This window comes from Mya arenaria, chromosome 10 (assembly GCF_026914265.1).
Source record: "Mya arenaria isolate MELC-2E11 chromosome 10, ASM2691426v1".
Lineage (NCBI taxonomy): Eukaryota > Metazoa > Mollusca > Bivalvia > Myida > Myidae > Mya > Mya arenaria.
Window position 1 is genome coordinate 47,414,312 of NC_069131.1, and position 12,463 is coordinate 47,426,774.

Below are 12,463 nucleotides of genomic sequence, written 5' to 3' on the forward strand. Positions count from 1 at the left end.
AACATATAATACAGTATAGTAGGGTATTTCTTTAAAATTGTGATAATAATGCGCCAGTCAATTGTAACCACGGACACCCCAGGTCCGGGGATATACCGGGAATAGCCGGTAAAATGGGTCGTGTTTTTGCTTTTCAGGTGGCCCCGCATTGCCGGGTGAATGCGGTGGTTTTGTCTGCTTTAAATATAGCGGGTAATTGCCCTTACATAGGGTTCCCGGGATGCAGGGAATTTGGCGTGGATATTACCAACTGTTCGTCCCCGCATGGCATAGAATTTAGCCAGTGTCGGCTGTACTGAAAGTAAAAGTCGCCGCAGTTCCCCAGATCGGGGGGGGGGGCGTGGTTACAATTGACTGAACAGTGCATAATTTGGTTCCCTTTATGCCATGTTGATCTGATTCATACCATAGTAAAATATTTTCTTCAACTGTAACACTTCAATATTAAACACTGCATTGCAAAATAGAAACACAAAAGTTTCACATAATTTATCTTGAGCCAATATCATTGTTTAATCACACAAGTGTGTATAATTACACAAGTGTTTCATTAAACACTTATTCCGATCAGCTTCTGTCAACATAGCATTGTCATTTTGGAACTATCTAGCTGATGCGCGTCATCTTGAAGCTCGATATACATCAAGTAGAAAATTATAGACGTGTTCACTACGTGACATGCCATATCAAAAATGGTAAAAAATCATTCAATGTACAATTATTTGAACTAAATAAACTTAGTGCTTGAAATGTCATTCTTGGCTAGGAGTAAAAGTTGGATATGGACATGAAGAATCGCCAAAACAAAACTTGTCAAAGACTCTGAAGTTGCTGTTTATTTGGACTAGTCAAGTATTAAACTTTTCAATAAGATAAAGTTACTATAAATGATCCTGGCATAAGGACACAGAGCTAGCCCGGCTGTATTATCTAGACGGTGCTAAGCCACTGGTGAGCCTTAAATGTCTTGATTTGAAATCTGCCATTTATTATTCTCTATCATTGACTACACATTTTTCAGGTAAGTGTAAATTACAGTATTTTCTTGTATGTTAAAATTAACAATGGTAAAAGATAATGCATAACTTAATTGTGCATGCTGGGAATATCAATAGTGTATACATGTATATAGCTTTACGGATATTTACAGTGTTTAAATAGCCCAAAAAGGTCGTTTTCAATAAAAAAAAATGGGAAAATTATTCTCATTGGTATGCCTATCAAGCATCAAACATGTATGTCTATAAAAGATCAATAAAAACAAGCCATATTACTGAAATGTTCAAGGCCAACAGATCCCTTCAGAGAAAATCATTCATATCCCTTTTATATTCATATGTTCTCCCTCCAAACAGAGACCTGGTATGTTAATTTGCATATTTAAGCCAGGACATCCACATACTATGAATGCACTTCCCCCTTTGGCAGAATGTTTCATTACCCTTATTCGTTATTTCAATTTATTTCTGAAGACAGCATGAACTATTATAGAAAAGGACTGTCAGTAATTCAGTCTGACAGCCTGTGATTTTTTTTCAATCAGAAGGAAATTTTGCAATTTTAACATGGCCATGTTTTGACATGCTTGCACAGTGTGTGAATTGTAATCAAAATTGTGCTTGGTTAATTTTGTCGTAATGCGTATCTTGGACTTATGGCCTGTTCCAAAGGATAAAGCATTTGAAAATGTCAGTTCAAACCTGACAAATATGAAATTCTTTTCCTTAATTCAATTTTGATATTTTCAAAACACCCTATTTTTTAAAAATAACTTGTTTTAATAGATGTCTATGGATAAGAAGAATCTAAATTGAACATCAATTTGTTAAGACTAAGAAATAATGAGCCCTTAAAGCTGCACTCTCACAGATTGACTATTTTAACAGCTTCTTTTATTTTTTGTTTTGCAATGAGCGAATTATTGCGTAAATATGTGCAAACCAATGCTATAAGATATATGACAAAATATCAGATCTTAGATTTTCATATTTACGTTCAAAAATTGATGTTTAATGGCTTAAACTTTATCATAGTAGGAAAAAGGCAAAATGTGTACGAATAAGCTTGTCTTCTGGATAGTTGTTGTTGTAGTTACTGCTGCTGAAGCCTCTGATGCTGCTGCGAGTATAGTATACCATTAAAAAAAGATATGAAAATATTCCTTAACCTATAAGTATAAAGGACTGTACTATTTAAAACAAAGAATCACGGCGCACACAGCGTTGCACCGTTCTACAATAGTACATCAGGTTGAAATTTTGGCCGAGGATTGCATCGTTAAAATATAATCAAATCTGAACTATTTCATTCGTGTAGAAGCAGAAAAAAACATAGTCTTTTATAGGCAAAGAAATATTTTCATATAGTTTCTCTAAAAAAAAAATTTACAAATTAATGTCACTTTTTAGCTTGTTTACATCGGTTTTGAACCGTGGTGACCCATGTGAAAACCCCGATGAAGTCACGTGATTGCTCACCCGGTAATTGTACAGATAAAAATATGTTTTTAATAAACAATTATTAACTTGATAAACCCTTTATATGGTATGTTGTGAACCGAACCTTTCTGTCTTCGTTCAATATCGTTCTGATGTTGTTTTATATATTTTTAGAGATAGCTGAGCATGATCCGATTCTTTGCCTACAAATCATTAACTGTGTACACGTTTGGGATACATATTCAGTAAAGCTATATGAAGAATAATAGTTTATGTCCGACACATAGTAAAACGTGGACATACAACCTGACCATCGGCGCAGTTATAAACTGTATATATATTTCGTAACAAAGCTATAAGCAAGCTATATTTATAATTTTATTTAATCTCAATATAGGCATTGCGTATGACAAAAAGTTCAATTGATAACATTGAAATATTGTGTAAAACAAAATACATACAAACATGGAAAACATTAATAAAAACATAACATGAAAAATACAGCGATATTACAAATACAATATTACATGCATAGTTATTTATACAGAAAACACAGAAACCCCCTTTTTTCTTCAAAAACGGTTTTTATTCATATAAAAAAAGAGAATATTCCTTTTACTAAGATGGGTTTCCACAGGAAGATACAGACCACCATATTCACAGCTTTGTCATTCTGTCCATCTGTCTGTCTGTCTGTCTGTCATTATATCACAGAAAACAAGATATCTAGATGAATACAATTAACAAAATTATTTTCAACAATGCATATCATTTGAAAATCATTAATTAATCGTTTCTTTACACCTGATTCGAGGACGTACTTTTTAACATCATTTAAGTCATGGATATTAAAACAATTATTTTGGCATGCGTTTGACTCTCCTGCCAATGGTCCATGTAATTGAACGTATGTTTATATGTAAATCGGCTTGTACGTTTACGTTTTACACTCCTGTTAATTGCGGTGGAACGGGTGTTAATACATCAACTGGCTTGTAGTTCAAACATCGAGTATTTGAGTTTAATCTGTACTTTGTTTGGAATTATGAATTAAAAGTAATGTACTTGAATGTAACAATTTGTGCCCTATTTCTCGTGACCTATACCTGGCTGTGTCATACAAAGATTGATATTATAAAGCAGTTGATGACAATGAGAATATGTGATAAATGTTCAAATGAATATGATATTGAATGTGATCTCATGTGAATAGTATATAAACCATTTTTAGCAATACATCACAAATCACTCGTTTTAATAAACGGTCCGGGTTAATTCTTATTGAGATGCTGCAAGCTCACAATGTGTCTTTTCAATTTTCATTGAGACTTGCGCCATTCGCTTCTGTATATATCATTCGTTCAATTCTGAAAAGAAAAAGAAATTAACCTGTTAAACTACGCCATGATTATAACGTCAGTTTGACGGGGCTTAAACATGATATATCGTCTTCGAAACAGATGATTTTGTAAATATAACTTAGAATAAAATGCAAAAGCTTTACAAAAGGCCGTTGTAACATTATTTTCCTACAAAAATAATCAGATACAAAGATACGGAAACAAATGACTAAATGCCATCATATTGTGATTATAACATGGAGCAATCTTCGATGAAACAACACGAATATCCCTTACGTTTTACAGACGGACGGACACACTGTGCGGATGAGAATCGGGCTAGTGTTTGCTGCCATGATGTTTGAGCAATGAAATTCACAAAGCTCTGGTTTGATGGTGGACATGACCAGCAGTTGACGGAACTCAGCTGAAACAGGAAGTTGGGCCCATTTAGAGGACACTTAAGTGAGCTCATGATAGTCGAAAGTGAATATTATCATGCGCTTTGTGTCTTTGGCACTAGCACGATTTACATTTTGATACTTTACCCGACAAAAATAAAACAAAATATACGATGTTTTACGATATAGCTTTATTTCAAAAATCGTATATTTATTATGACTAAGGCCTCAATTCAAGAACCGCTATTACGTTATTCGGAACTTTTTTGCCTTTATTTTTGAGTTGTACATGAAAGATTATTTTACATGATATTAACTATAATATGAGTAATTATACAGGGTATATACCCTTCAGACAAACTACTCCTATATGATCATATATGCAACATCACAAATATTATACATTGCATACCTTCAGACAGGAACCTGCGGCAGTCTGGCGGACACTGGTGTAGCTCCATGTAGGACTGACTCTGAAACAGGAACCTCTTGGCTGGCGCGGCAAAGACGGAAACCACGAGGACAGCCAAAATACACTGTGATCTGTAATTTGACAAATACGATAAGAAAGCTAATTTCTTATTTATTTTTACGGTCTCTGAAGGACTGATTTATAAAAGAAGATGACACACTCTACTGGTGTAGTCTCACCAGAAACAACGAGGCCAATGGCATAAATAAAACAACGTATATGATATATTAGAACTATTGATAAGATTACCGGTGTGGTAACACGAAACAACGCGAACCCTTTCAGGTTAACTTACGGCAGTAATATGCTACCATTACTTAACACTAAACTAGCATTTTACACATATTTGTAAATGCAGTACTATATATTATCAATACTCAAAGATAATAAGGTAATAAAAAAACTATAGAAACAAGCTCAGTAGCTAACAGTCTTATATTTCTGTGAGCTTCCTAAAATTATTGATAAAGATTAATGTCAGAAATCTGTAGAAATGAATACAAAGTTAGAACAAATCAAATTCTCATACCGAAGCATTGTTGTTTATTATTCAGATGTCTGGGAGACGATCAATTCTGAAAGAATGTAATGCCCTTCAGACAACATCGTTTATATATATGCGATAAATGAAAATGGGATGGAAGATTGTAGTGGGTGTGTGTCCGTCCCTATTTCGCGTGGGATAAACAACACAGTTCCGTTTACCTTCATTTCCTTATCACTAAGCTTAGATAGAACTTGGTACATATGCAACCATGTACATTTTTGGTAGGTTCCCCACACTGATAAGGTCTTAACTCTAATATTTCTAAAACTACTACTACTATGTTTTTTTTGCGTGTCCCACTAATTCCACTAATTTGATACGGGAGTATCTTCTTGTGGGTGTTGGGTATTCCTGTTTTATACGGGAGGGAAGTCTTGAGGGAGTTTGGGTATTCCTGTTTGATACAGGAATGTAGTCTTGTGTGTGTTGGAGAATTCCTGTTTGATACAGGAATGTAGTCTTGTGTGTGTTGGAGAATTTCTGTTTTATTCGGGTATGTAGTATTATGGGTGTTTGAGAATTCCTGTTTGATACGGGAGTGTAGTCTTGAGGGTGTTTGGGTATTCCTATTTGATACGGGGATGAAGTCTTGTGGGTGTTTGGGAACTCCTGTTTGATACGGGAGTGTAGTATTGTGGGTGTTTTGGAATTCCTGTTTTATACGGGAATGAAGTCTTGTGGGTGTTTGGGAAATCCTGTTTGATACGGGGATGTAGTCTTGTGGGTGTTTGGGAATTCCTCTTTGATACGGGAGTGTAGTCTTGAGGGTGTTTGGGTATTCCTGTTTGATACGGGAGTGTAGTCTTGTGGGTGTTTGGGAATTTCCTTTTGATACGGGAGTGGAGTCTTGTTGGTTTATGGGTATTCCTGTTTGATACGGGTATGTAGTCTTGTGATTGTTTGGGAATTCCTGTTTGATACGGAAGTGTAGTCTTGTGGGTGTTTGAGAATTATTGTTTGATACGTGAGTATAGTCTAGTGGGTGTTTGGGAATTCCTTTTTGATACGGGGATGTAGTCTTGAGGGTATTTGGGTATTCCTGTTTGATACGGGGATGTAGTCTTGTGGGTGTTTGAGAATTCCTGTTTGATACGGGAGTGTAGTCTTGAGGGTGTTTGGGTATTCCTTTTTGATACGGGGATGTAGTCTTGAGGGTGTTTGGGTATTCCTGTTTGATACGGGGATGTAGTCTTGTGGGTGTTTGAGAATTCCTGTTTGATAAGGGAGTGTAGTCTTGTTGGTTTATGGGTATTCCTGTTTGATACGGGGATGTAGTCTTGGTGGTGTTTTGGAATTCCTGTTTGATACGGTTATGTAGTCTTGTGGGTGTTTGGGAATTCCTGTTTAATACGGGAGTGTAGTCTTGTGGGTGTTAGAGAATTCCTTTTTGATACGGGAATGTAGTCTTTAGGGTATTTGGGTATTCCTGTTCGATACGGGAATGTAGTCCTGTGGGTGTTTGGGTGTTCGGGAATTTAGTCTTGTGGGTATTTGGGTATTCCTGTTCGATACGGGAATGTAGTCCTGTGGGTGTTTGGGTATTCCTGTTTTATACGGGAGTGTAGTCTTGTGGATGTTTGGGTATTCCTGTTTAATACGGGTATGAAGTCGTGTGGGTGTTGGAGAATTCCTGTTTGATACGGGAATGTAGTCTTGTGGGTGTTTCAGAATTTCTGTGTGATACGGGAATGTAGACTTGTGGGTGTTTGAGAATTCCTGTTTTATACGGGAGTGTAGTATTGACCAAGCGAGTCCGCTTGTCTTATCTGTAGAAATGGAGGCAACTTTGAACAATATTATCTGCGTAGGCTTCCCATACTGATAAGGTATTATATCCAATAGTGGTGATAGACTTATCACCAACAAACAAATTAGTTTTTTAGGTATTAGCATTGTTTAATGGGCTCGTCCCACTAGTTCCTTAGTTTGAAAAGTTCATAAACAAAGAATAACGAATGTATTGTGTATAGCATTGCGTTATGTCTAAGGTAAATGACTTACGCAAATTGACCAACAAAATATTTAAATAAGACAATGAAATTCAAACAAAACAAAATCATTTTTGTATACTAGCACACATTACCATCAGATCATACAAAATATTTAGTACGTTGCAATATATGAAACTCATGCGTTTTCAAAAGATCTTGAATGTGATTTGTCAATTTAAAGAATAAGAAACGTACTATCCATGTGAATATTCACCTTTATCTATTAAATGGATGTGACGTTTTCACACATAAAATATTTCTTGATGTGACGTTTTATGGCGGCCATCTTTTACGCCATCTTGGATTTCACTGTTCGCACTTACGACGCCAGTTCCATATACTACATACTGTGCTGAGCAGTTTGCGGTATAACATTGCTTGTTTAGTTTTGTGGCCACCTACTCGTCATTAAATAAGCAAGTTTGAGCTGATCAAAGTTGATATCCTCTTACCTCAACGAAAAGACTCAAACATGTATACCTGCTAAGCATGTAGCAAATTTAATCTGTGGCTTTCAAAGTTAAACATAAAGAAACAAGCCGTTTTTCACTTTATTACAAAAACAATATGTTTACCTTATCCATATTTATTTCCATGCATTTTTTAAATGACGTAGAACCGCAGTAATTCGGAGTATTTCCTTAAGTTTTCATTATTCCGGGTCAAATAAAAGAGTTTGATTGGCAGTTATATGCGGTTTATTTCGGCTGTGTTGAGCTGCTGTTAGGCTTTCTTCAAACCCGATGGAAACCTTAAACTGGCTCGAACACAAAATGATTTTGTCACAACGGTAACGGAACCCATAAAAATGTCACTTTCCTGCCATAAAGCTAATACTATCAAACAAAATTATGGAGAGTTATCCTTCAGCATACGACATCTGAAGTGAGAGCACGCTGGAGAGTAGATGCTCGTGGGTAGGAGATAGACTCAGAAAACAGAACAGTCCATCCAGCCAAAATTCCCTTTTTTACAAACCATAACACATTAATCATCCCTTTAATGCGTTTTCATCAACATAAAATCCGATTTGACTAAATTGAAATATTAAATAAATATATTATGTTTATTTATATAAATGTATATGCACGCAATATATTAAACAAAACGAAAACAAAACAATAGCAGCCCGAATAGACCTCTTCGTTCATTAACAAGCCAAGTGAAATAACATCGATAAACGGTCCCGGATAATTTGTTTTGGGATTAGCCAGTACTAAGAAGGTAATGTTTTCCAGTAAAAACCTTTGGATGCCAAGCTCCAGAGGCGAAGGAGTCATTTTTTGTCTCTGGTATGCCTTTGTCATAGTAGGAAAAAGCCAACTGGTGTACGAATGAGCTTGTCTTCTGGATAGTTGTTGTTGCTGCTGCTTAAGCCTCTGATGCTGCTACGAGTATAGTATATCATTAAAATGTTGAAAAAAAAGTATTCTATCCTTTGTTAAAGACACTGAAAGTGTGTTCGTCTTCATGTCTGAATAATACATTACCTTATTTTTTCGTCAATAAAAATTTAGAGAAAAGATATGAAAATATTTCTTAGACAATAAAGGACTGTGCTATTTTAAACAAAGAATCACGGCGCACACAGCGTTGCACTGTTCTACAATAGTGTCAGGTTGAAATTTTGGCCAAGGGTTGCATCGTTAAAATATAATCAAATCTGAACTATTTCATTCGTGTAGAAGCAGAAAAAAACATAGTCTTTTATAGGCAAAGAAATATTTTCACATCTTTTCTCTCAAAAAATGTATTTACAAATAAATGTCCCCTTTTAGCTTGTTTACATCGGTTTTGAACCGTGGTGACCCATGTGAAAACCCCGATGAAGTCACGTGATTGCTCACCCTGTAATTGTACAGATTTATAGACAATACGTTTTTAATAAACAATTATTAACTTGATAAACCCTTTATATGGTATGTTGTGAACCGAACCTTTCTGTCTTCGTTTAATATCGTTTTGATGTTGTTTTATTTATTTTTAGAGATAGCTGAGCATGATCCGATTCTCTGCCTACAAATCATTAACTGTGTACACGTTTGGGATACATATTCAGTAAAGTATATGACAGAAAAATAGTTTATGTCCGACACATAGTTCAACGTGGACATATAACCTGACCATCGGCGCAGTTATAAACTGTATAAATATATTTCGTAACAAAGCTATAAGCAAGCTATATTTATAATTTTATTTAATCTCAATATAGGCATTGCGTATGACAAAAAGTTCAATTGATAACATTGAAATATTGTGTAAAACAAAATACATACAAACATGGGAAACATTAATAAAAACATAACATGAAAAATACAGCGATATTACAAATACAGTATTACATGCATAGTTATTTATACAGAAAACACAGAAACCCCCTTTTTTCTTCAAAAAAGGTTTTTATTCATATCAGAAAAGAGAATATTCTTTTTACTAAGATGGGTTTCCACAGGTAGATACAGACCACCATATTCACAGCTTTGTCATTATGTCCATCTGTCTTTCTGTCTGTCATTATATTACAGAAAAACAAGATATCTAGATGAATACAATTAACAAAATTGTTCTTAACAATGCAGTTCATTTGAAAATTATTAATTAACGTTTCTTTACACCTGATTCGATGACGTGTTCTAGCATCATATAAGTCATGGACATTAAGATAATTATTTTGGCATGCGTTTGACTCTCCTGCCAATGGTCCATGTAATTGAACGTATGTTTATATGTTAATCGGCTTGTACGTTTTACTCTCCTGTTAATTGCGGTGAAACTGGTGTTAATACATCAACTGGCTTGTAGTTCAAACATCGAGTATTTGAGTTTAATCTGTACTTTGTTTGGAATTATGAATTAAAAGTAATGTACTTGAATGTAACAATTTGTGGCCTATTTCTCGTGACCTATACCTGGCTGTGTCATACAAAGACGGATATTATAAAGCAGTTGATGACAATGAGAATATGTGATAAATGTTCAAATGAATATGATATTGAATGTGATCTCATGTGAATAGTATATAAACCATTTTTAGCAATACATCACAAATCACTCGTTTTAATAAACGGTCCGGGTTAATTCTTATTGAGATGCTGCAAGCTCACAATGTGTCTTTTCAATTTTTATTGAGACTTGCGCCATTCGTTTCTGTATATATCATTCGTTCAACTCTGAAAAGAAAAGGAAAAAAGCCTCTTAAACTACGCCATAATCGTTATGTCAGTTTGACGGGACTTAAACAGGATATACCGTCTGCGAAACAGATGATTTTATAAAATAAAACTTAGAATAAAATGCAAAAGCTTTACAAAAGGCCGTTGTAACATTATTTTCCTACAAAATAAATCAGAAACAAATGACTAAATGCCATCATATTGTGATTATAACATGGAGCAATCTTCGGTTAAACAACACGTATTTCCCTTACGTTTTACAGACAGACGGACACACTGTGCGGATGAGAATCGGGCTAGTGTTTGCTGCCATGATGTTTGAGCAATGAGATTCACAAAGCTCTGGTTTGATGGTGGACATGACCAGCAGTTGACGGAACTCAGCTGAAACAGGAAGAGGAAGTTGGGCCCGTTTAGATGATTAAGTGAACCCATGATAGTCGACAGTGAATATTATCATGCGCTTTATGTCTTTGGCATAAGTACGGTTTACTTTTTGATACTTTACCTGATAATTAACACACAAAAATATGCGATATTTTACGATAAAGCAATATTTCAAAAACCTCACCACTATGACTAAGGCTGAATTCAAGAAACTCTATAACGTGAATCAGAGGTAACCACTTTTGCCTTTACTTTTGAATAGTACGTAATAAAATATGAATTCAAGAAACTCTATAACGTGAATCAGAGGTAACCACTTTTGCCTTTACTTTTGAATAGTACGTAATATAATATGGTACACGATACCAACTATAATTTAAGTAAGTAAATACTTTCAGACAAAATACTCCTATATGATCATATACATACAACATCACATGTATAGTATAACTATACATTGCATACCTTCAGACAGGAACCTGCGGCAGTCTGGCGGACACTGGTGTAGCTCCAAGAAGGACTGACTCTGAAACAGGAACCTCTTGGTTGGCGCTGCAAAGACGGAAACCACGAGGACAGTCAGAAGACACTGTGATCTGTAATTTGACAAATACGTTAGGAAAGCTACTTGCATATTTAATTTTTACGGCCTCTGAAGGGGTGATTTATAAAAGTACAGGGAACTCTCAAAGATGCACTCTTATTCCAACATAAGACTTCCCACAAGTAATAATATTGTTTTAATACTCCAGAAAGGATGAATAAATGTCGAAAACAGTGGTTCTTATTAAGGATACAGAGTTTAATTTGAAAGAAATGAGCATAAAAGTTATTTTTACCCTATGAGACTATAGTAGACCATAGGTAAATCTTTATGCATTAGCCAATCATTTACTATTGTTGTGCTTTCTGCTATCTGATAATTTCACTGGTTATTCAGACCACACAATATTCTGTCATGTACGTCTTCGATAGAAACCACAAGCTAGGGTGTCGAAAACAAAAACAGCACTGTAATATATATTAATAGTTACGGTTCCTACTCAATATGGTGTTCTGGGCACTTTCAAACCTGTTTTTATTCTTATGATATTTATCCTACCAAAAAAAAAGAATCGCGAATATTAACTGGATAGTTTCTAAGATTATTATCACGAAAATTAAGTAGTTAAAAGTTAACACGAAACAATTTGCGAACGCCATCAGGTTATCTTACGGCAGTAATATGCCACCATAACTCAACAAGAAACTAGCATTTTTACACATGTATACTTATAAATGCAGTACTATATATACTATATATGTTTTGGTTTATCAATACAATTATGTAATAAAAGGTATTTGGTAAAGTTGTTCAGCAGAGATATGGTAATACTTATGTGAAAACCTACAGAAACAAGCTCAATAGCCAAAAGTCTTATATTTGTGAGCTTCCTAAAATTATTGATAAAGATTAATGTCAGAAATCTATAGAAATGAATACAAAGTAATACAAATTAAATTCTCATACCGAAGCATTGTTGTTTATTATTCAGATGTCTGGGAGACGATCAATTCTGAAAGAATGCAATGCCCTTCAGACAACATTGTTTATATATATGCGATTAATGAAAATGGGATTGAAGATTGTAGTGGGTGTGTGTCCGTCCCTATTTCGCGTGGGATTGTTTCCTTGACCACACAGTTCCTTTTACCTTTACTTCCTTATCGCTTA

The 12,463-nt window shown here is 34.9% G+C and overlaps 1 protein-coding gene across 1 annotated transcript; it reads right to left on the reverse strand.

Annotated features, from left to right (window-relative positions):
* Positions 1–9,537: 9,537 nt before the first annotated feature.
* On the reverse strand, positions 9,538–11,616 carry LOC128204194 (uncharacterized). The gene is made up of 3 exons (XM_052905574.1): positions 11,215–11,616; positions 10,617–10,746; positions 9,538–10,359 (listed from the first exon to the last, which is right to left on the reverse strand). Exons 1-3 carry the CDS (start codon positions 11,381–11,383, stop codon positions 10,305–10,307), a joined length of 354 nt encoding a protein of 117 aa, XP_052761534.1. The 5' UTR covers positions 11,384–11,616; the 3' UTR covers positions 9,538–10,304.
* Positions 11,617–12,463: the final 847 nt, after the last annotated feature.

Bases quoted from the DNA above. Each gene is read 5' to 3' on its own strand.
- LOC128204194 (XM_052905574.1), bottom strand. From the start codon at position 11,383: ATGCAAGTAGCTTTCCTAACGTATTTGTCAAATTACAGATCACAGTGT. The intron at 10,747-11,214 runs GTATGCAATGTA...TTCCTGTTTCAG, and splicing joins CCGCAGGTTCCTGTCTGAAG to CTGAGTTCCGTCAACTGCTG. The intron at 10,360-10,616 runs GTAAGGGAAATA...TTTTCTTTTCAG, and splicing joins TGTCCGTCTGTCTGTAAAAC to AGTTGAACGAATGATATATA.